This window comes from Hippopotamus amphibius, chromosome 16, assembly GCF_030028045.1.
Source record: "Hippopotamus amphibius kiboko isolate mHipAmp2 chromosome 16, mHipAmp2.hap2, whole genome shotgun sequence".
NCBI classification, from domain to species: domain Eukaryota; kingdom Metazoa; phylum Chordata; class Mammalia; order Artiodactyla; family Hippopotamidae; genus Hippopotamus; species Hippopotamus amphibius.
In genome coordinates this window covers 19,439,510-19,465,479 of record NC_080201.1, presented here as the reverse complement: position 1 = coordinate 19,465,479, position 25,970 = coordinate 19,439,510, and the positions used below count along the sequence as shown (strand labels likewise).

Sequence of the window (25,970 nt, the reverse complement as noted above, 5' to 3'; positions counted from 1 at the left end):
ATTTATGTTCTAACAACTTAGTAGCCATTTAAAAAAATAATAGACCTAAATTTGAAAAAATATGTATATATATTTGTATTTCATTCTTATTAATTACAATTACTTCCTAATGGAATGTGTGCAACAATTGGGTACAACACAAATTCTTAAAACTTGGAATCAGACTGGACACTGCCACCCTCATTTCCTGTTCCACATTGATTTTCATGTGGTGCTTGCTTTTTAAAAATCACAACCACTGAAAACCCAGTTCCACAAAGACATGAGATCATCAAAAGAGATGCAGTACAATCTAATATGAAACTGTGAACTACTTCGAGCTAATAGTTTAATTTACATGGTGTCCAAAACATGTTGACCATTTTGTGTTTCAATTTAAAATTATAAAATTTTAAATACTGTGTATTGCCCCTGTGAATTCACTGCAGAGCCCCAGGGAGCATGGGTGGACAGTTTGGGAGCTATGGCTTTAAACTACTGAGAGGAGAGAATTTGAAGGAATGGTAGTTAACAGTGCAGAGATACTAAAGATGGTAAGAATTTTTTTAAAACTCATTGGTTTAGGGGTTAAAAAAGAGGCTTCAGGTAACCTTTAACATTAAAGTTTAGTAGAATGGCAAATGAAAGAAGCTAGACTTCAGGGAGTTAAGACGGGAAAGAACATGCCGAAAGAGAAGGAAGCAAGAGCAGGAATTTGGTAATAGATGGTGGAAGAAAGAATAGATGAATACCCAGTCACACAAAGTATTTGGGTATTTTTTAAGATGAGGAGAAATAAACATAGTTTAAGGTGGGACAAAAGGAATTAATGAAAGAGAAAAGAGGAAGCCTACATAAGTATTATTATAAAATGGGGAGAAAACATAGATGGGATTCGGATTATAGCCAGATATCAGTTTTAGAGTAAAAGAGATAAACCCTTCATCCAAGACAGAAGAATAGTAATATTTTGAGTCTAACGTGGAATAGCCTCAATCTTCTCCAAAAAGTAGAGTGCAACAGTAAGAGTAAACAAAGAGCAAATACTGGGATATGACGGAGAAGAAGGGATGGAATAAGCACTGTGGACCCTGCAGAAAAAATAAATACTGGAACGTGGAACACTAGAAACATTTATATATTTACTATCAATAAAAAATAGTTAATGCCTATAATGTTTAGAGCATAATCCAGAATTTATACCTATTTATTGGCTCTCTGAAAATATAAAAAATATTTACCTTACTCAGTAAAGTTAAACTTATAGATGGTGACAAAAAGAGAATAATAAAGTAATTTTTTAAAAGTATTAGCTGTATTGATTCATATGAACAAATATTGGAAACACAGACTAATGCAGATAAAAAGTATCAATTTGAATGTTTTACCCCAGATTGTTATTCCTCCAAAGGAAATGAATTTTAAATCACACAGGTGGAACTATTACAAATTCTAATTAATATCACATAAAGCTTTAATTATGAAATAACTACAATTAAAAAAACATTTACCTGAGCATCCATACTTCAACACTTTGGAACAATTGTCTGTTGTTAGAAAACTGATGACTTCTTTATTTATTATATCTGAACATAATGTAAATGGATCTGGGGAAAAATTGCAAAATGCAAGATATTTTTGATTAGTGAAAAAGACCTTACATTTACAAGATTTATTAATTCTCAACAGTTTCATAAATTGTAGCCCAGTACTACACATCCAGTCATCCTGCTGGATAAACAGAAAGGTTCTGTTTATCAATAAAAGGTGACTGAGGCATTTGGACCAGAAAGAGAGTCATAGGCATGTCTTATATGTTAGAGGGAAGATATTATTTTTAGCTATATTAATCACCTAAATATGTTTTCTTAAACAACCAAAGAAACATTTTTAGTCATACCTGTTACTGGTAACTGCTGCTTTGTGCTTTTGGCAATAGGAGCTGGATGTTTAAAATTATGGTTGCTAAAAGAAAACAGACACTAGATTACTAAAAGCAAACAAACTGTTTGGTGTGTGAACAAATGTTTTCATAAGCAGTGGTTTGATTCTGGTGTTTGGCAGGCAGAAGGAGCTGGAGTCAGGATCTGCCAAAATCTACCAAATTATGCCAAAGTATGGTATGCAATGGTTATAGCCTTGTTTCTAAAAGTGGCGTTAACTACTATATATAAAACAGATAAACAATAAGGACCTACAGTATAGAACAGGGAACTATATTCAATATCTTGTAATAACATATAATGGAAAAGAATCTGATATATATATCAGTTATATATATATAACTGAATCACTTTGCTGTACACCTGAAACATGATAAGTCAACTCTATTTCAATTAAAAAAAAAGTGGAGTTAAATAAGACTCCAGAGGGCATTAATACTGATGCCAGCAGAAATATGGAAGAAAAAGTTATAAAAGAGTAAAATAGGAAGGAAGGAAGGAGAGCAAAAAACAGGAAATAAATTCAGTGGACCAGAGGGTAAGAAGGCTGGCCCAAGAGCATATCTCACTACTTTCCAATTCCACATCCCTGAGAAATCGGGTTAAAATTACATGAAGAATGGTTTTGTAAAGGATAAAAGGGTGTGATGATATAATCCATCTTCCTAACATTTAGTTTACCCTGCAGCCTCCCCAGAACATAGCAGCATCTTCTCCAGTTTGCCTCCCAACCCAGTAACCATCAGAAGAGCAGAACACAAGAAAGGCTTTAGGGAGAAAAGCTACAATTCCAGGTCCAGCCCCACAGGCTACCGTGAGGAAGAAAGGACATATATTGGAGGTGAGGTACAGGGAACAAATGAAAAGGCAAGCCTAAAGCAGATTTTCATCACACCTTACTCCCTTCTATCAAATTAAACTTACAAACTGGCTTTTGTTAAATTGCTGATGGATTATCAACACATGCATTGTTATTTCAGCTATAGAGGTTCAGTTTAAGTTTTCTGCCCATCCCTTCTAAAATTCAGCGCTGATCATGTCACTCAATTTAAAATCATCAACGGCTCCCTATACCCTACAAGTTATAACAGAAAATTTTGAGTATTACATGCAAGGCCCTAGATGAACTGGCTCACACTGCCCCATCCAAACTCCTTTCCCAGAATTTCCTACATTAGGCTCCTCCCAAAACCATGTTTATCATTTCTACATCCCAGTGCTTAAGAGTATGGCACACTGTACTGCATGCGCGCGCAGTACACACACAGATGCTGAATAGATAAATAAGTTAGAAACAATTATTAAACTATACCTTGATTGAGAAACAAAATTCTTTTTTTCAAGGGTTGTTTCTTCATGTAAGTTTTGATTGCAGCTTGAACTGGCTTTACATAAAATATTATTTTGCCCACTCTCCCTATAACAAGCATTAACTGGATTTGCACTCTTTAACAGGGTCTTCATTTGATCATCATTTGTACATTTAGACATGACTTCATGGGACTTATAACTCTGAAGCTTTCTAGACTGGCTTTTATCCTTATCTTCTGCTTTGGGACCTCCACCACTGCTATCTGCATGGAGGTGTTTCAATGTATTTTGAATATTCATGTTCATAGATGAAACATAATCCTTATATTTTTCTCCTTGTACTTTTTCCTGCAATGTAAAAATAAGTAAATAATTTGAAAATAATCATTTGCTTTATAATCCAATTTATACTCCCTTTAAATAATGCAGAAAGAGTTTATGATTGTCAACAGAATATACATTATAAAAGAGGTAGTTTACACTAGGAAGAAAGGGGAGATATTCATTAAATGATTTGGGGACATTTGGGTAGTCAACTGGGGAAAAAAATAAACTGAATACATATCTCACAATTTACACAAAAATAAAGTCAAAATTAACTAAATATTTAAATATAAAAAAATGAAATATGTTCTAAAAGAAACCACATTTTAATATTCTCAATGGGAGGAATACCTTTCCAAGTATTACACAAAATCAATAAATCATGAAAGAAAAAACTAATATACTTTACCATAAAAAATTTTTTTTAAGTTCTGCTGAGACCAAGAACAATATTGAGGGGGGGAACCTCAGAGGGAAAAAGAGCCAAAAGCAAAATCAAATAATAATTGAAACAGCTAGAAAGAATATGTATGTCATACTTTGAACTACAGTATAATTTTTATAATAACATTTATAAAAAGCTACTACAATGAAACTATGAAAAAGATCAATAACAGTGTAGAAACATAGGCAAAAGAGATGAACAGTTCACAAGAAAGGAAATAAAAACAGCTCTTACACATATGAAAAATTCTCCATCTCACTTTAATAAGAGAATAAACATTAAAGCTAAATGAGAAAAAAAATACTAAAAAAAAAAAAACTAAATGAGATATCTTTATTTTTTTTTATTTTTGGGCCACACCACATGGCACGTGGGATCTCAGTTCCCCTACCAGGGATTGAACCCAAGGCCCCTGCATTGGAAGTACAGAGTCTTAACCACTGGACCAGCAGGGAAATCCCACAGATATCTTTCTTCATCTATAACACTGGCAAAGATCAAAGGGGTATAGGGAAACACTCTGTATATTATGAGTGAGAATGTAAACTGGTACAATCTCTATGGAGAAACAATTTGACAGTATCTTTCATAATAAAAACTGTGTATATCTTTTTAAAAAATCCTATAGATATACTTTTACATGTGCAAAATGCTGATGTTATTCACTGCAGTATGGTTTGTAATAGCTAAAAGTTGGAAATAACCTGAATGTTCATCAGAATGGGAACTAGCATATCCATCAGTGGAATTGTAAGATAGACAGACAGACAGACTGATAGATAGGGCTTCCAGGTAAAGATGATGACTTTAACACCCATGTTTATTTTCAGTCTGTCCAAAAAACAATTAGAACAACAGCGTTTACAAAGGCATAAACCAACAAGGAGACACAAATTCCAAATGGAGAAATGGAAGAAGATAAAAGACAACAAAATTTCGGAAATTGAAAAGCAGATAGGTGAATGACAGCCTATTTAGCAGACTTGATAAAGTTGAATTTAAATTAATAAAGCAGGCTTGAAAGCTGACAATGGGAAAAGCCAAGAAACTAAAATATGCTGCCAAACTCTCAAAAGACTTAGGAATTGGAGGTAGGGTAAAGGTGGGGTTAAAAACAGGAAGGCTGGATGAAAGTTTAAGAGGTAGTTGGATTTCTAGATCCTGACCCCCACATACACACACTCAGCAGGCAGCTGACTGACACCAGAAGGTCCCTTCCCTCCCCAATGTTGCAAGTTTAATCTCTGAGTGGGATAAAACAGTCTCTATACTGCAAGACACCAAGCAAAGCTGAAGGCAGAATACTATCATGAAACAAAGACTAAGAAAATATTTACATATCGAGACTCCCAAGCTCTCTTCCCCCATTCTGATTTCAGAATATTGGTTCATAATTTCTAGGCAGGATATTAGACATTGGAGGTTCTCCAAAAAATGACCCATTTAATTAATTCTACAAGAATTCAGTCAAAAACTTTCCAGGAAGGCATTTAACATATGACTCTTACATTTTAGTAGTAACCAAAGATCACCAGAAATCTGAAGAAAGCTAGAGACCAAGAAAGAAAAAAACAAACAACCAAAAAAACACCTCAGAGGAGTAAGATGAAACACAGAGTAGGGGAAAAAAAAAACAACAAAAAAAAGAGCATTGTGTCTTTTTGTGGGTGGCGGCGAGCACACACAGAGCACCATGGAGGCCTTGGGCATACTGCAAGAGTACAAGGTGGTGGGGTGCTGCTGCCCACCCCCAAATGCCACACGCTGCCCCTCTATCACATGAGGATCTTTGCACCTAATCATGTTGTTGCCAAGTCCTGCTTCTGGTACTTTGTGTCTCAGCTGAAGAAGATGAAGAAGTCTTCAGGGAAAACTGTCTACTGTGGACAGGTGTTAGAGAAATCTCCCCTGCAGGTGAAGAACTCTGGCATCTGGCTGTACTATGACTTGCACAGTGGCACCCACAACATGTACCAGGAGTACCCAGACCTGACTACAGCAGGTGCCGTCACTCAGTGCTACCGACACAGGTGCCGAGCCTCGCATCCACGCCCAACTCTATCCAGATCATGAAGGTGGAGGAGATCACAGCCAGCAAGTGCCACTGACCAGCAGTTAAGCAGTTCCATGACTCCAAGATCACCTCTGGCCCGCCAGGTCCTGTGTCACCAGCACAAGCTCTGCTTCACCACCAAGAGGCCCAAAACCTTGTTTTAGATGCAGGGCCTCCCCACCCCCTGGTCTGCCCAATACTCTGTTTGGGAAAACCAGGGGGAAAAACGAGAATTGTTTGTTTGTTTGTTTTATTTTATTTTTTTTCCAGTTCAAAATCTGATCAATTTTTTTTTGGAGGGTACACCAAGTTCAATCATCTGTTTTTATACACATATCCCCGTATTCCCTCCCCTCCTTGACTCCCCCCCTTGAGTCCCCCCCATATTTTTGTCATTGATATATTTAAAGGAAGAATTCCCCATAAGTCTTAAGTCCACGAAATGAGAATAAGATAATTGAAAAGCAGTAAAAAAGAGGCTTTGGTAACTAAAAATATAATAGCAGAAGTGAAAAACTCAATAGATTAGTTTAAAAAGCAAATATGAGGACATGTCCCAGAATGTAGAACAAAAATGACAGAGAAGAAAATAAGAGAGATGATAAGAAGGAAGACCAGCTAAAGAAGTCCAACAAATAAATAATAAGAGTTTCAGAAAAAAAGGAAAGAAAACAGGGAAGCAATCATCACAGTATAATGCTATAAACTTCTCCAGAACTGAAGGACATGTCAACAGACTGAAAGGGCCCATTTTGTATACAATACAATGAATGAAAAGAAATCAACACCAATGTACCTCACTGTAAAATTTTTAAACGCTTGGGGATAAAGATCATAAAAGCCTTCAAAAGGAGAATACAGGTCACATCAAAGGATCAGAATGGCTTTGGACCTCAAGAGTAACACTGGAAACTATAAGGCTATGGAGCAACATGTTTAATATACTGAAGTAATTTCCAATCTGGAATATTTTTTCCAGCCAAACTATCAATTTATTCTGAAGGCAAAATAAAATTATTTCCATATTTACAAGGTCTCCAAAAATTACATCCTATGTACCCTTTCTCAGAAAGCTACAAAAGAATATACTCATCAAAATCCAGGAAATCAGGAATCAAGGAAAGACACAGAGAGAATCATTAAGATGATGGTAAACGAGTATCCCAGGGTAACAGCTGTATACATGACATAAAGGATATACCAGTTATTAATTTATTGCTCAACTCCAAACCTATCCTTCTTTGTCCTGCATTGTAAAACTGAAACTAGACTCTATAGACCACTATTCTAGGGCTAGCTTGATGTTAGGCTCCGACATCAGAATGTGCTAGAGGGGCAATACAAGGACGGAAGAGAAAGAAGAGACTTTTTCTTCTTTTGATGTTGTGTTGTTTTGAGTGGTGACAAGTGAAGGCAGACTTGTACTCTAAGAAATGTTAAAAGAGCTTCATAATTTCTGGGACTTCCCTGGCAGTCCAGTGGTTAAGACTCCACACTTCCACTGCAGGGGGCACAGGCTGGATCCCTGATGGAGGAACTAAGATCCTGCATGCCACACAGTGCAGCCGGAAAAAAAAAAAAAAAGAGGCTCACAATTTCTTTAAAATATAATTGTTCAGTGATTCCACTCAGGTATTTATCCAAGAGAAATGAAAATGTAAACTTCAGGCACAGAAGTATACACCAATGTTCACATAACATTATTCCTAGTAGCCACTATCTAGAAGCAATCCAAATGTCTATCAATTGGTAAATGGGTATACAAGTTGTGGTGTATGAAATATGAAATATTACTCATCAGTAAAAAGGAACAAAATATTAATAAAACAGTATTGGTGAATCTAAAAAATTATATATTAAGTGAAATAAACACAAAACATTATGTATTATATGATTCCATTTACACGAAATCATAGAAACGGAAACTAGAGACAGAAAGCAGACTAGTGAATTGCCTGAACCTGAAGATGGGGAATGGGACTGTCTACAAAGGGACACAAGGAAACATTTTAGGGTGAGTGTACTGTTTATATCTTGACTGTCCTGATAGTTACACAACTGTATAAAAATATCATAACTCGGGGACTTTCCTGGCAGTCCAGTGGTTAAGACTTCGCCTTCCAGTGCAGGGAGTGCGGGTTCAATCCCTGGTTGGGGAGCTAAGATCCCACATGCCTCATGGCCAAAAAACAAAAACATAAGACAGAAGCAACATTGTAACAAATTCAATAAAGACTTTAAAAATGGTCCACATAAAAAAAATCTTAAAAAAAAATTATTGTTAACTCAAATTGTATGCTTAAACGTGTGATTACCTTTGTACATAAATATTATTTTAATAAGAAGCAACATATTTTGAAAAAAGATAAATGTTTAAAGCAAAAATAATAACATTATTGGGCAGTTTATAACAAATGTAGCAATAAAACATATGGCAATAGCACAAAGAACAAATGGAAATGTAAGCATACTATTGCAAAGGTCTTACAATATTACATAAGTGGAATAACATTATTTGAATATAGACCATGATGAGTTAAAGATGTGTATTATAAATCCTAAAGCAATCACTTAAAAAACCAAGAATGTTTAGCCAATAATCTAAGATGGATATAATAGAATATTTAAAAATACTATAAAAGAGGAGAGTAGGAAAAAAAGGAACAAAAAACAAATGGGACAAACAGGAAGTAAACAGCAATGTGGTAGACTTAAACTCAAATATACCAGTAGTTATATTAAATAGAAATGGAATGATCACATCAATTAAAAAGCAGAAATAGTCAGACAAGATAAGAAAGATGAAACTATATACTGTCTATACAAAACCCATGCTAACTATAAAGACATAGGTTATAGGTAAAAGAATATGTCCATCAACTGATAAATGGACAAGTAAAATATAGCATATACAATGGAAAACTCTTTGACCATAAAAAGCAATGAAGTACTGATACATGCTGAAACATGAATGAGCCTTGAAAACATTATGCTAAGTAAAAGAAGCCAGTCACAAAAGACCACATATTACATGATTCCACTTTTAAATGAAATACCCAGAATAGGCAAATCTACAGAGTTAGAAAGAAGACTGGTGGTTGTTTATGGCTGGGGATGGGAGTGTTCAGGGAAATAGCTAAAGGGTACAGAATTTCTTTTTGAATGAATAAAAATATGCTAAAATTGACTATAGTGATGACTGCACATATCTGTGAGTATAATAAAAACTACTGAATTGTACACTAAGTGGGGAAATTGTATATGAATTACATCTCAATAAAGCTATTTTTTACAAAAGCAATGAAGTACTGATATATACAACATGGTTCAATCTTGAAAATGTGCTGAATGAAAGAAGTCAGTCACAAAAGATCATTATATATAATTATTATATAATTCAATTTACATAAAAAGTCCAGAATAGGCAAATATAGAGAGACAAAAAACAGATCAGTGATTGCCTTGGGTTGGGGGAGGATGGATAGGAGAATAGGGAGGGTGACTGCTAAATCACATGGAATTTCTTTTTTGCGGTGATAAAAATGTTCTAAAATTGGGCTTCCTAGGTGGCGCAGTGGTTGAGAATCCGCCTGCCAATGCAGAGGACATGGGTTCGATCCCTGCTCCAGGAAGATCCCACATGCCACGGAGCAACTAAGCCCGTGTGCCAAAATAAATAAATAAATAAATAAATAAATAAATAAATAAATAAATAAATAAATTTGTTTATTATAAAAAAAATGTTCTAAAATTGATTGTGGTATGGTCACACAACTCTGTGAGTATTCTGAAAACCAATGAAATGTATACTTCAATTGGGTCAACTGTATGGAATGTGATTTATATCTCAATAAAGTTCTCACAAAGATATATATCTAGAAGGATAATTATTCTAGAGTTGATTACACTGGTGATCAATTAAATATTTTCTAAATGTCCATCAATAAAAGACCAGTTAAATCAAACATGGTAATCTATGATATTGAATACTACTCAGTCATTTAAAAGAATAAAATTACTAAATTGGATACTGTGTTTTTATTTTTTAAAATGCATGCACCTACAAAGACACAAAGCATACATACATAGTAAAAACATGGAAACGTGTGTATGTGTATATATATATATTATATATACACAAACATGTTTTATATACAGTTGACCCTTGAACAATATGAGGCAGTCAAAACTCCACATATAACTTTACAGTCAGCCCTTCATGTCTGTGGTTCCACATCCACTGAATCAACCAACCCGATACTGTGTAGTACTGTAGTAACATATTCATTGAAAAAAATCCATGTATGAGTGGATTCAAGCAGTTCAAACACCTGTTGTTCACGGGTCAACTGTATATATATATATGTGTGTGTATGTGTATATGTATATATATATACATATATATATATATAGAGAGAGAGAGTATTCCGTCTCCATTCGTTCTCTTTCTTGAACCCTTATTATACAAATGATAGATCTCTTGGCTCTATCTTCCATATCTCTTATTTTTTCAGTCATCGTTTCCACTTTTTAAAAATATTTTTTTCTATGTTCAAGGATGATTTCTCAAGAATTACTACTGAATTTTAAATTTAAAACCATTAAAATAAAAAGTAACTTGGCAAGAAAAATATTTTACCCTCCAACTTATATTATTAAAGAATATTTGAAAAAAGTTCTATATTCTTTGAAACAAAGAAGCCAACCTCATTGCCTTCTCTTTCAAGCTGTTCTATTCTGTGTAGAATTTCCTTTGCTTTCTTCCAGTAATCTTCAAGATTCTTCTCTTTTATATTTATGTCCTTTAATTGTTCTTCATTTTCATCAAAAGAATATTCTCCTACACTTAGAGATAATTTCTCAGCTTTGTAATATGGGAAAAAATAGTTTATTCATTATTAGAAATGTTATTTTAACACTTTAAATAAGGACAAACTCATACCCCACACCCCCTTTTCTGAATTTTGTACATCCAAACCATCTTAACTGCCTAAGTGGTACTGAAAATAAGTGGAAAGCAAGTGCTTGGTAGAGGCCAAGGACCCAAAGAGTCATTAATTAGGCTTTACTCTTCAGAATTATAGGGGAAAAAACAGCAAGAAAACATGTTATGCCAGGCATATAAACACCCTCAGGTTTCTGGATACTGATTTTAAAGTCTTTTTTTTTTTTAAACACAGTTTCCTTCCTATAATCTCTTAAATTCTCCTTTCACATATTGTGGCAACAATTCTCTTCCAAAAGACCAAAATCTTTTTCATGGCCACTTCCTCTATGCTCCAGCCATCAATTCCTTCAATGCACCTGGCTCCCTCCTCTCACAGGACCTTTGTGCCTCACTGTTGCTTGTGCCTGAGACACTGGACCATAACAAACTCCTTTCTTTTCACCTAATTAACTTCCTACATTCAGATCTCAGCTGAAGAATCACTTCCTCCCAAAGCCTTTTCTGCTCCCAGTCTAGGTCACAGTCCTTATTACAGGTTAAGATCTGTGCTCCATCCATTCTTAACCCTTAGGTTAATTTATAACAACACATTCGTTTTTGGGATCATTCAATTATTATCTACTTCTCTAATTAAACTAAGCTCTATGAATACATAAACTGTTACATCTTATCACTGTATCCCTAATGCCTAGCACAGTGCCTGGCAAATAAGAGACACTCAAACATTTTTTAAATAAATAAATGAATGTACTTTATATTATGATTTAATCATGTCACTTGTAGCCCTCAATTTAAATCCTATAACTAAATCTGTCCACATTGCATTAAATAAGTGAATCATCTATACTGTTGTTCTCTTCCATGTAAGTTTTTTATATGCTGTAATATTCTAGTTGTCATGTCAAAATCTGCTTTTCAAATGTAAGAAGAGCCTGGGGGCTAAAGGGGCTTGGTTCATCAGAGCATATACAAGTTCCCCTTCAAAAACTTTGGTTGGTATTTTTTTTAAAGTAACAGTAAACTTACTAATTTTTTTGCAGTTGTGAAGAACAAAAGTGGCAGCTTTGTTTAGTTCCTCATTCTGAGATTCAGTTAAGGCCTGTATCATGAGTGGAAGCCCATTGTTTTTAAAAAGGTCATACTGATTTTCCTCTGGAAAACACACCAAAAATTAAAGTAGAAGATAGGTTACTTTTTTTTTTTTTTTTGGCCATGCCGTGCGGCTTACAGGATCTTAGTTCCCCGACCGGAGATCGAACCTAGGCCCTGGCAGTGAAAGCTCCAAGTCCTAACCACTGGACTGCCAGGGAATTCCCAATAGTTACTTTATCTTAAACTATACCCATGAGGTCATAATTCTTCCTTATGATAATTATGAACATAGTTCAAATTTTAAAATACAGAAAAAGAAAATTTCAAAGATATTTTCAATTTAGAAGATAATCTACACACATAAAATACTTGTCTCATAAGTGATAATCTCTAAAATACAGCCACAGAGTAGTGTCATACCTCATAAGAGTAAACAAATGGCCCTCACTTGGTTTTAAAAAAGGATTAGTTGTCAATTACACCTCAATAAAAAAATAAAAATTAAATGAAAAATTTTTAAGGTATAGTAAATGCTAAATTATACAGAGGTGAAGAGAAAGTATAGAATAAAGAGAATGGAAAATGAAGGAAGAGAGAGCAGAAGAAGCAAGAGAGAATAAAGAGAGGGAAGTGGAAAAGTGGGAGGAGGAGAGAGGGGATATTGGAGGAACAGAGAAAGGAGAGAGGAAAATGAAGAGGCTGGGAAGGAGGAGAGTGGAGAGAGGAAGAACGGCAGGAAAGTGGAGAGAGGGAGAAAATGGAACGGTAAGAGAAAAAAGAGAGGAGAGAATGATAAGTAGAGAAAGAAAGAACTGTCAAAGGTTTCAACAAGGGAGAACAGGATCATATCTGTGCAGCAGTGCAAAGAGTGGATTGAAAAATGGAGATAGAAGAGGACACAGGGAGGAATCTACTGCAATAACACTGGTGAAAGATGTTGAGGAGCTGAGTGCTTAAATTGGGAAAGTAGCCCTGGAATTGGGCAGAAAGGGATAAGGAGGGGTAAACAGAAGTAGAACCACAGCTCTTAGGGACTGAGTGAATACCATGGATGAAGGAGGACGAGGAGCAAAATGACTGGCTGGGGGACTAGGAGAAAGGCAACAGCACTTTTTTTTTTTTTTTTAAGCAATTCCCTCCACAAATAGCCGGGGGGAGCAATCTTTTTTTTTTTTTTTGGCACACGGGCTTAGTTGCTCCGTGGCATGTGGGATCTTCCTAGAGCAGGGATCGAACCCATGTCCTCTGCATTGGCAGGCGGATTCTTAACCACTGTGCCACCTAGGAAGCCCCAAGGCAACAGCACTTTTAGGCTGGGGGGGCGGGGGTGGTGGTGGTGGATACTGCATTTCCACTACATTGCTTTCATAAACACACTAAATAAATCCAATACTTACCACAATCCTCTGTACAATGACCAAGAGTAAGCATGATACTAAATTTTTCTCCTGAATCCAGACTTTCATGAAGCAGCAATGCCAGAAGTTTTGAAACAATGTGGTACTTGGATAGTACTACCCCAAAAGTAGCTAAAAAAGGGAAAAAAAAGAACATGTACAAACTTAAAACTATACATATAGTATTTTCCTGATATTACATATACTATTTTTTAGATCTTATCCTGGGAGAATGATATTATATATCTACATAATATCTAAAATTCACATCTCATATAACATCTAATATATGTGTATATATATATGTGTGTGTGACTATAAACAAATGCATTGTAATAAGATCGTGGCTTATATAGCCCTCATTAATTCCTCTTCCCATACTAAAGACATTATACTAAAGCAAGTTTTTTGAAGAATGCTTTCTTCTAAGTTGTCCTGCATAACGTTGTGAATATGAAATACTACTACTACTTTCTTAAAAGCTACTTACTCTTACCTTACATACCTCATCTTATATAGATTGACAGTAAAGACCTTCCTATGTAATCAATTCCTGCCTATCACTGAAATACCCTATTAACTGGTCTTAGTTCTACTGATGTTAATGATGCAGTTAAGCATATCTGAAGCTATACTGAGATGTGAAAAATTCAAGAAGTCCACCATTTTAAGCTACACTTCTCACAGTTTTGTTTTGTGTGTTTGTGTGTGATTAACAGAGTTCAGAGTCTAATAGTAGTGATAGCAACAAAAAGGTTGTGAATTCCTCAGGGGACTATATCTTAGTCATTTCTGTATCTCTAGAGCTCACATAGAGCCCAGCACATAGCAGGCCCTAAATAACTGATTTTTTAAAAAATGACCTACTTTTTTTTCAGTTATTTGTGAATGTCAAGAGTTGCTTATTACAAAGATTTATAGACTAGCATTCCTCAGTATTTGTATATGTGAGAAGCAGCCATGAGTTCAAGTTTGGTTCTGGTTACAGCAGGATAAGTCTTCCTCACACTTATCAGATAGAGGCATACCTTAATTCTTTATCTCATTTTTTTTTAATCTATAAATTGAGCTTTCCATTCCCTATATCTCCAAAATGTCCTTTGATTTCTCATCTAAACTTTTTCATTTAATGCTGCTTTTTAAGTGAAACAAAGGTTTAGGACTGATAGACTCTTATCGTGATTCTGTCACCAAACCTGAAGTCAGAAGACCTAGATTTGAATTCTTAGGGAAGTCATAACCTCCATGAGAAAATAAGGAGTTGCACTAGATAATTTCTAAGTTTCTCTCCCACTTACAAGAAACCGGAAGTCCAATCCATATTAGCGTTCAGTCTATCATTTCACACTTACCATGCTGAATTCAAACAAAATGCAATTGTAGAAAACTTACTAATAAGCATTTTCACTCACGGTTATTAGCAATACACGCATCCACTGTCTTTGTCACCACCACTGCAAGCTTAGCACTGGAAAGAGTCTTGTGTGAATCAGATTCCAACTGCACAAGAACTTGAGACAATACATCCAGTCCACCCACAGATATAAAGTATTTCTGAACATATGCTTAAGGAATAAAGTAGCAAAACTATTAATACTTCAAACAAGACAAATATATGATTTCATTAATTTGCACTAAAGAGAACATTAACTTGACTTTTTAAAATACATGACTAAAAATCTCAAAATTAAAAAATGAAAAATCCAATCTCTTTACCTGTGCATATACATAATCATTTATGTAAGAAACTCATTTTGACACAGTACAACTACATGCGTAGTACAGTACTTCTTTCTTATATGTTAGATATTTCATTTCATTTAGCAAGAACTAGTATATTTTGCAAGAATGACATTATTAAACTCAAGTCCTTCAAGAGCTATAAAGAACAAATTCATTCATTTAGGTTGGTATTACAATTAGCAAGCTGCCTATTTTCTGAATTCCAACATAATTCATTTCTCAGATTGGCTAAATCAACAAAGGGCAGAGAAATATAACTGTTCCCAAAAAAAACCCATATAGTCTATCCATCTTATTTAAGTCTAATTCTTTTTTTTTAAAATAAATTTATTTATTTATTTATTTACTTTATTGGCTGTGTTGGGTCTTTTTGCTGTGCGCGGGCTTTCCTTTTTTAGTTGCAGTGAGTGGGGGCTACTCTTCGTTGTGATGCGTGGGCTCCTCATTGCTGTGGCTTCTCTTGCTGCGGAGCATGGGCTCTAAGTGCGTGGGCTTCAGTAGTTGCAGCACATGGGCTCAATAGCTGTGGCTCACAGGCTCTAAAGCGCATGCTCAGTAGTTGTGGTGCACGGGCTTAGTTGCTCCGTGGCATGTGGGATCTTCCTAGAGCAGGGATCGAACCCGTGTCCCCTGCATTGGCAGGCGGATTCTTAACCACTGTGCCACCTAGGAAGCCCCTAAGCCTAATTCTTTTACTTCTTGGAACATAAAAGTATAACATATTGAGAGTCATAACAACCATTCCAAGCAAAGATTCGATGACAGATACATTTTTAAAAAGCTTTAAGTCTTATGTTCCCCTGTTGAAATGATTCTGATGGGAAAGTACCCCATGGGTCTGTGCATTCAATAGTCTATACGGCCCCTATTCCAGCAATGGGCATATAACAAATGGATATATGTGCTAGTGATGGTAATTCTATCACAAACGTTCTTCCCAGTCTTCCCTAGTACCACAAATTGAGCCAGGATGATTTAAACACAAGAATTACTTTTTGTATTGTTCAATAAAACACAAAAATCTCAATCTAAAAAAATCATGTTCAAAAGTTTCTACATCTGCGAACAGAACTATTAGGAAATGTTATTTAAGGATAAGCAAACATTTTCAATATTATGGAGACTCCAAAATAGGCTTCTTTACTACAAAGTATTTTCATTAAAAAAAATCTTCAAAAAAGAAAGTATTTTAAAATTCTTAGATGAATTGGGCATTATGTTACCACAAAGATTTTCAGTTATAGCCTATGTAACAAAAATTCAGGTTTATAAGCAGAACATCCTAGTCTACACTTGTACACTGAATATTTCAAATTACCTCTAATCTATTTCATACCAGTTTGCTGAGAGTAATAAGGTCCTATCAGTAGGACACAGCAGTACTACTCACCTAAGTTGGTGTTTAAAGAAAGAGGAAATGTCAAAGCACATGGAAATAGATTTCAATTTTTGAAATTACAGAGATATATTCCTTTGCATGTGCAACATGACTATTTGCTTTAAACATCTGAATACAGATACACACCAGCAACATGTGAGAAGGTTCTAGTTGTTCCACATCTTCATCAATATCTAATATGACTAGCCTTTCTACTTTTAGCCATGCTAGTGGGTGTATAGTGATATCTCCTTGGGGTTTTCCTGGGTACAAGTCCTTTATCAGATGTACATTTCACAAATACTTTCTCCCAGTCTATGGCTTGCCTTTTCACCTTAACAGGATCTTTTGAAGAGTAAAAGACTTTAATTTCAGTGAAGTTCAATCTATAATTTTTTCTTTAGTGGCTCATGCTTTTTGTATCCTAAGAAATCTTTGTCTACTCCCAAATTATAAAGATTTGCTCCTATGTTTTTGTCTAGAAGTTTTATAGTTTAAGTTCTTACATTGAGGTGTATGGATCATCTCAAGTTAATTTTAGTATACTGTGTAAGGTAAGGGTTGAGATTCGTATTTCACAGATAGATAAATACTGTTTCCAACACCATTTGTTTCTACCTTTCCCAACACAGTTACTGTGGCACCTTTGTAGAAAATCAGCATTCATAGAAAATCAATCATATATATATATATGCATATGTCTATTTCTAGGCTCTCTATTTTGCTCCATTGATCTACGTCTACACTTACACCAGTACTACACTCTTGATTACTGTATAGTAAGTACTGAAATCAGGTACTATAAATCCTACAATTTTGTCCTTTTTCAAAATAATTTTGACTATCCTAGCGCCTTTGCATTTCCATGTCAATTTTAGAATTAGCTTGTCAATTTCTACAGAAAAGCCCACTGAGATTTTAATGGGGAATGCCATGAATCTAAAGATGAGTTTGAGAAGTGACATTATAACAATATTGCATCTTACAATCCATGAGTAAGATATCTCTCCTACTAATTTAAGGTTTTATCTCAGCAATGTTTTATAGTTTTCAGCATATAGACATTACACATATTTCATTAAATGTATCCCTAAGTATTCTGTTTTTTTTATATTATTGTAAATGATACAACAAATGATTCCCAATTGTTGCTAGTATTTCTGTATATGACCTTGTAACTTGCAACCTTGCTAAAATCACTTATTAGTTCTGTAGCTTTTGTAGATTCTTCAATCAGGTCATCTATGAATAAATACTATATTTTCTTCTTCCTTTTCAAACTCTATGCCTTTTATTTCATTTTCTTGCCTTACTGCACTGACTTGGATGTCTGGTTAAATAATGAGAGTGGCCATCCTTGTCTTTTTTCCAATCTTGGAGGGAAAACATTAAGTCTTTCACCGTTTACGTATATTAGCTGTAGTATTTTGCAGAGGCCCTGAATCATATTGAGGAAGTTCCCTTCTATTCCTAGCTTACCAAAATCTTTTGTCATGACTGTATGTTGAATTATGCAAAAAGCTTTTCCTGCATCTTTTTAGATCATACAGTTTTTCTTTTCTAGTCTATGAATATGGTGAATTTCCTAATGTTAAACCAATCTTGCATTCCTAAAGTGAATGCCACTTGGTCAGAACATATCCTTTCTATATATTGCTGGATTGATTTGTTAACATTTTGTTAAGGATGTTTGCATCTATGTTCATAAAGGATATTGGCCTATAGTTTTCTTGTAATGCCTTTTTCAGATTTTAGTATGAAAATAATGCTGGCCTTAAAAGTTTGCTGTGAAGTGTTTCTTCCACTTGTATTTCTCAGAATAATTTATGTAGAAATTTTTTTCTTTAAATGTCTGGTAGAATTCACCAGTGAAGGCTTTATGACCTGGAATTTCCTCTGTGTTAAGGTTTTAAACAACAAATTCAATTTCTCTATTAGATACAGGAATTTTCAGGTTATCTATGTCTTTTTTTTTTAAGGGAACTTTATTTATTTATTTATTTATTTATTTATTTATTTATTTATTTATTTTATTGGCTGTGTTGGGTCTTTTTTGCTGTGCGTGGGCTTTCTTTAGTTGCGGTGAGTGGGGGCTACTCTTCGTTGTGGTGTGCAGGTTCCTTGTTTCCGTGGCTTCTCTTGTTGTGAAGCACAGGCTCTAGGTGCATGGGTTTCAGTAGTTGCAGCACATGGGCTCAATAGTTGTGGCGCACGGGATTAGTTGCTCCGCGGCATGTGGGATCTTCCTGGAGCTCGAACCTGTGTCCCCTGCACTGGCAGGTGGATTCTTAACCACTGTGCCACCTAGGAAGTCCCTTGAGTGAGCTTTTGTAGTTTGTGTCTTTCAAAGCATTTGTCCAGTTCATTTAAATTATCAAATTTAGTGGCATAAAGTTGTTTCTGCTATTCCTTTATTATCCTTTTAATGTCTGTTAAGATATAGTGATGTCATTATCTCATTCCTTGTAATTTGGCCTTCTCTCTATTTCGTGGTTAGTCTGGCTTAATCATCCGTTTTACTGATCTTTTCAAAGAACTCGCTTTTGGTTTAATTGATTTCTATAGTCTGTTCTTTTTCTTTCTTTCATTGATTGCTAATCTTCTCTTTATTATTTCCTTTGTTATGCTTACTTTGAGTTTAACTTGCTCCGTTTTCTAGCTTCTTAGGTGGAAAGTATATAATTGATTTGAGACGTTTCTTCTCTCCTATGTAAGCCTTAATGCTATATATTTCCATCTAAACACTGATTTTGCAGCATCCCACTGTTTAATGTTGTTTTCATTATCATTAAGTTAAAAACAGGTTTTTTTTTTTGAGATTAATTTGTGCTTGTATTTGCCAATATAACTACAGTGGCCTGCAAACTTTTTTGATCTAAAAGGTACATTTTACATCATAATCCAATAAACACACATACATATATAATATATATACATATATAAAAGTGAAACAGTTTTGCCAAAAACATCTACCATGAGTGTTAAGCCTTTTTTTTTAACCAAGCATTAAGTGCACTGACACATCATAATCACCAAAGTTCCCAGTTCATCTGAGGGTTCACTTTAATGAAGTAAATAGTGTTGCACACGTTCTTTGGGTTTGGACAAAACTATAATGACATAAAATCATTACAATGTCATACAAAGTATTTTCACTGCTCATAAAAACTTCTGTATTCTCTGTATTCATCTCCCCTCTCCCCCCTCAAACTCCTGGCAACCATTGATCTTTTTATTGTCTCCATAGTTTTGCCTTTTCCAGAACAGCATGTAGTTGTAATCTATTTTTCTTTTTTCCTTGAAGAGAGAGGTTCAAAGCCTGTATGTTTTTAAGACCACTCATGGCCCACCCACACGTGGACCAGACTGGCTCTAAGTGGCAAACTCCCCCACTAAATACTGTAGGTTTCCTTCCAGTACTGAGCCCTGTCCCACCGGTCCTGCCCAGCAGCTGCATGGAGGACATGTGTTGGGTATTTGTTTATAGGAAGGCCACAAGCTTTGTGCCCCTTGTCACAATGAACCCAGATTCCTGTTGGGTGTGTTATAAACAGACAAGCCATTTCTTCAGACTCCCTGCTCTGAGCACACCCCATAAAAACATTTCTAATTTCCTTTATGATTTATTTTTTGATTCATATGCTTGTGTTTTTGTTTTAATGTGGGTTTTTTACTACTGTGTTGTTTAATTTCTAGATATTAGGAACTTTTCTAGATGTTTTATTTTTATTAATTTCTAACTTAATTCTATGTGGTCAGAGAACACATTCTGTGGGTTTTTACAGTTTTGCTGTCTAGGTGTTCTGTTTTGTGAGCATGTATGATTCAAAACTATGCTGCCACCACCATCCTCCCATATCTTCCTAACAATATCTATTTTTAAGATTTTCTATGTATAAGATTTTAACTTACACAATAGAATAAATGCATCCAAAATGATCCAACTTACTGGAATTCATTAATTAATTCAATAAGTTTTTCCTATGCTTTAAAATATGTCTTTTCAAGTATAATCTAGAGAATAATGAATACTTACTGTTATTTGCAAGAGTGAGTCCAATAAATGAGCAAATGGGGCGAATTATCTCAGGTTTTATGCAATTTATTAGCCAGTCGTTAGCATGTGGAAAAAGTGAACAACAAAGCATTTGATTTTCATCTGAAAGGAGAAAAAGGCAACCATATTTTAACATACTTGGAAAATATCAGTTTTTAATTTGTTTTTATCTTTATTTTTATGTGTAAATATTTGAGATAATTACCATTTTGAGGATTGTTGACACAGACACACAAAGTACTACACACTGAAGACCACAACTGATAACTCTGGAAAACATTTTCATCTGACATATTCAACTCATATTTTGAAAGAACCGTCCTATTAGGTTAAATACAAAAGGAAGTAATTAATACAAATGTGTTAAGGTCTTAAGTAATGAACAATGAATAATAAGAAATGTAAATTTACTTACTTGAACAACTGTGATAGAACTGAAATACAACCTGTTTCTCTCACAAGTGTCTGTCCAGTCCCTTAAGAAAACAGCCATATATTACATGAAAATGACTTCTGTTTAGAAAATAATTTTGCAGAAATGGAGAACAGCAATCATGTAGTATTTTTAATAAATAACTTTCAGTCACTTTAAAGTATTATAAAGCACAATACAGAATTACAGTAGGTAAAAATCTGTAATCAAGATTACTATGGAAAATACACTACTTATGCTTAGAGAATGACAGTATTCAAATTTTCTTTAAAAACTGCAAAACACTTATTTTGTATGGTTCTGAGTTACAATACCAAAATAACCTCCAAAATAGAAAAAAATTTAATTCAAAATATAAAAATAGAAAAAATAAAATCTAGAAGCACTTAAAATGCATATAAAATTTTAACAATTTGAAGATTTAAATAAAGCAACATTAGAAAATAACCTTAGCCTGGGCAACAGGTATACAGGAACACTCTATATACTATCTTTGCAACTTCTCTGTAAATCTAAGATTATTCCAAAATAAAAACTAAAAACAACAACAACAAAAACAAAAAATTTCATGTAGCCACGAGCTACATGAAATTTAATGTCAGTCCTGACTAATACAATGACCTTAAATACCATGATAACTAAATACCCAATTCAGTGGAAAATCAACCAAACTAATCATTAAATGTCTCCCTTTTGCTTTTAAAGCTTTCTTTTCAATGTTAATTAAATAATACAAATCACTTTACTATTTTTTTAAATTAATAAATATCAAACAATTAAATGCATGCTATTAATTCTCTTTTCTTTAAAGCCAGTAGTTCTCAGAAGTTAGTAAGATTAAAAAAGACACTGACATATAGACTGGAATAAAAGGATTAATAATGACCGTTCCAATTTTTTATTTTTTAAAATATTTCTACAACATAAGAGAATGTACTTACTATTATTTGAAACTAGAACCAAAATAACATAGACAGACATTCTTTTCAAATTTGTGTTTGAATCATTGTTAGATAAGAACCAAATTAAGTCTTCAAACAATTCTGAAGTGCACAAAGTCTGCTGACAGTAAACTGAAATGTGAAAATATAATTTTAATTTCTATGCATTAGCCCAAACAAGTTTTAAAATATGCAGAACAAAATATAAAACTGCTATTTGGATGATCCTCAATGAGATCTCATTTCACCGACATTTATTAGTCATACAACAAATTCTGACAAATTTATGTGCTTACTCAATTAACAGAACAAAGAAGCAATATCTTAACCAGAAGTACATGATCTAGGTTCTAAAACATGTATTGCAATCTCATAAAATTTCCAATAAAAGCCTAACTAAACAAAAATTTTAAATAAAATATGACCAAAAAAATTGAGGATAAGCAACAAGACATACCCAAAGAAAAATTTAAGGAAATTCAGTAACCTACTTTAGAAAAGAGAGACAAATCATACTTGTGCTATGTTTAAAGACTTTTCTAGATATCAAAATATCTTTCCAAAAAGCAAAAATGATACCTACCTGACAGGAGGGGTTTCTTGGTGATAATCATGCAATAAGCAGAATTTTTTAAAAATAATTTGAACATATACATCTAGTGTCTAGAACAGCTTTTAGGCATTCTCAGAGGCAAAGACAATGGCTCATTTATCCCCAATGCCTAGCACACAGCTTGGTTCTCAACAAGTGATGAAGAAATATTTAATGGATCAAAATATAAGAATATAAAGTTATTTGACAAACTGATGGTTTAGATTTAACCTCAATTCAGGTATGCTACAGAAAAATGTTTTTGTCAGCCATACCCAAAGCATATTTATCCACATATATAAGATGGCTGTGGGTTATCTTCATATTTTGATTCAAGTACCTGGATATATAGACAATGAACAAAACAGAAAAACTAGTTGATAGACTCATTAAGTGACAATGGTAGCATCTCAAATCAATGTGAGAAAGATCTACTTTTTAATAAGAAGTGTTGGGATAGTTGGATTGCCATATTAAAAAAAAAGATAAAACTGGAACCATTCATCACAACATACCCCAGGAAAATTCAAAAAGAATAAAACATGTATAAGTAAAAAATAAAATCATACAAGCACCAAAAGAAAACATGGGTGGATTCCCCTATAACCCAGGAGTATGGAAAACTTTCCTATGATTCAAAATTCGGAAGCAAAAAAGGGAAAGAATGATGAATTTTATTTCTATAAAAATAAAAAACTTTTGTATGGCAAAAAAAAAAAAAAGGATAAGTATAGCAAAAGGCAAAGTCATAAAACAATGTTTCCAACTAATGGCAAGAAAAATTGCTAAAGATTTTGAAATGGATGATAACAATTACTGAATATCCTGTCTAGCATATACACCCTTCTAGGTTATTTGTGCCTTTTACTGTCTTTGGGTTATTTTATAACTCTGTAAATTGTGGAAAACTGATATTAATGCAAGTTATTCTTGCCCATAGAAATGCAAAACATTTTGACCAGTAGAATGTAACTGATTTTTGACCTGCAGACACTGACCAGTTATGTGCCTATTCATAAATTTCAGCTTTCCCAAATGCCTGTAGTATTGTTTTTTACTATTACTTTTGAAATAGTTGTAACATTTTACTGGTTCCCTCATTAGTTAATAAGTTAAATAAAATCTTTGGTATGCATTAATTTAAATAAAATACCTGGATAAAACTATCCAGACATGTAAAAAAGGAATTTAATTCTAAAATTATTTTTTAGTACTTTGTTAAAGTATAACACAATGCTTAAAGGATAGTGAAATAAAGTTTTCATATTTTACCATTTTGTTCTGCAACAGCTCCTAATGTATATAAGGCTGCTTCTTTTACCATACTATGTTCACTTGACTTTGCAAGATTTTTTACAAACATCAAACCACCAATTTCCCGAAAATAAAGACCTGCATTACCTGTAGAGTGTGCAGACAAAACAAAGAAGAATATTTATTATAATTATTCTTTTAAGGACAATAAATCACATGCACCTAGTAACATAATATGTAAAGTAACTGAGTAGAAGAGAACGAACGATGCACATTTCATATATCACAATACTAAACAACTAGAATCACAAATAAAAATACACTATCATGTCTTACTGTTTTGTTGGCAAATTGAATGAATAGTAACCAGAGCTTCTTTTTGTGAAAAAGCATTGTCCATTTGATACTTCAGACACTCCAATAATAAGTTCAGGTCAGTCTTCATTTCTAAAGAACAAAAATTTCATTATTTTAAACCAAACATTTCCTTTCAAAAACTAACCATTTAAATTTCACCCTCTAAATACGTATCTTTGTATTTGCTTTTTAAATAATATGTATTACTTTTTAAAATCTAATAAGCAATAAAGATATGTAAAAGAAAGATGTTCCTTAAATAATTTGAAATGAACTTATAATTATTTGATTTTCCCCTTGAATGAAATATAGGAAAAGAAAATCCAATTATTTTCTTTAATTAAAGATACATTGGTTTAAATATCTGCTATTTAGAATGAACTGAATGAAAATGAAAATACACCATGTTAGAATTTGCTGGATGCAGGAACTCCCAGGTGGTCCAGTGGTTAGGATTTGGCGCTTTCACTGCAAGGGCCTGGTCGGGAAACTAAGATTCTGCAAGCTGCACAGCATGGCCAGGAAAAAAAAAAAATGTGGGATGTTACTAAATCAGTGTTTAGGAGGAATGTGTAATACTAAATGCCTACATTAGAAAAGAAGAAAGTCTCATATTAATGACCTCAGCTTCCACCTTAAGAAACTAGAAAAAGAGTAAATTAAACCCAAAGTAAGTAGAAGGAAGGAAATTATAAAGATCAAAGCTGAATAATAGAGCTAAAGTAGACCAATAAGAGCAACAAACCTCTAAACAAACTGATCAGGAAAAAAGGAGCAAAGACAGAAATTATCAACATCAGAATGAGAGAGACGGCATCACCATAGATTCTAAAGATATTCAAAAGACAACAATAGTCATGTACAACTTCATACCTACAGATTCAATGACTTAGGTGAAATGGACAAATTTCTTAAAAGAGACAAATTACCAAAACTCGCCCAAGAAGAAATAGATAAGTAGTCCTATATCTATGAAATAAATTGCAATCATAGTTAAAAACCTTTCTATAAAGAAAACTCCAGATTCAGATGGCTTATTTGTAAATTCTTCCCAACATTAAAGGAAGAAGTAATATGAAATCTACACAAACTTTTCCAAAAGTTTGAAGAGAAGGAATATTTCCCAACTTATTCTATGAGGTCAGCATTACCCTTATACCAAAACGAAGCCATTAGAAAGGAAAAAATAAAACTATGGACAAATATCCCTCATGAACATACATGCAAAAAAGTCTAAACAATTTTGTCAAATTGAATAAAAAAAATAAATTAAAACAATACTATGTCATGACCAAGTGGGCTTATCCCAGGAATGCAGGATTGGTCATGCAGAGTGAAGTGAGTCAGAAAGAGAAAAACAAATATCGTATATTAACACATATATGCGGACTATAGAAAAATGGTACAAATCAACCCGTTTGCAAGGCAGTAATAGAGACACAGATGTAGAGAACAAACATATGGACACCAAGTGGGGAAAGTGGGGAGGGTGGGAGGGGAATGAATTGGGAGATTGGGCTACCAAATTGTATACTCTAAATATATGCAGTTTATTGTCTGTTAACTGTATCTCAATAAAAGTTCTTAAAAAGAAAAGATTTGAAAAATCAGTTGATGTAACACAACAAACTAAAACAGAAAACCACATGGTCATCTCAATAGATGCAGAAAAATTATTTGATAAAATCAAATTTCATTTCTGATTTTAAAAAACATTCAGCAA

General features: G+C 33.8%; 1 protein-coding gene, 1 non-coding gene and 1 pseudogene across 7 annotated transcripts in view; 1 reads left to right on the top strand and 2 right to left on the bottom strand.

Annotated features, from left to right (window-relative positions):
* Positions 1–24,031, bottom strand: part of TERB1 (telomere repeat binding bouquet formation protein 1) — a 33,309-nt gene extending 9,278 nt beyond the window's left edge. For 3 of the 6 annotated variants that reach the window (XM_057711046.1, XM_057711047.1, XM_057711049.1), the window contains exons 1-9: positions 20,876–24,031; positions 20,650–20,772; positions 14,905–15,057; positions 13,493–13,624; positions 12,030–12,155; positions 10,762–10,919; positions 3,235–3,581; positions 1,880–1,944; positions 1,491–1,586 (exon numbers count right to left, since the gene is read on the bottom strand). In XM_057711046.1, coding sequence (XP_057567029.1) covers positions 1,491–1,586; positions 1,880–1,944; positions 3,235–3,581; positions 10,762–10,919; positions 12,030–12,155; positions 13,493–13,624; positions 14,905–15,057; positions 20,650–20,772; positions 20,876–20,963 — 1,288 coding nt within the window. In that variant the 5' untranslated portion in view covers positions 20,964–24,031. Of the gene's footprint in view, positions 1–1,490; positions 1,587–1,879; positions 1,945–3,234; positions 3,582–10,761; positions 10,920–12,029; positions 12,156–13,492; positions 20,618–20,649; positions 20,774–20,875 lie in introns of those variants that run through there. The other 3 variants (XM_057711052.1, XM_057711050.1, XM_057711051.1) reach the window with 3 other exon arrangements.
* On the top strand, positions 5,696–6,219 carry LOC130838247 (60S ribosomal protein L18a-like; annotated as a pseudogene).
* On the bottom strand, positions 20,078–20,207 carry LOC130839426 (small nucleolar RNA SNORA11). Its single transcript, XR_009049828.1, has one exon. It is a non-coding gene; the product is annotated as a small nucleolar RNA SNORA11 (small nucleolar RNA).
* Positions 24,032–25,970: the final 1,939 nt, after the last annotated feature.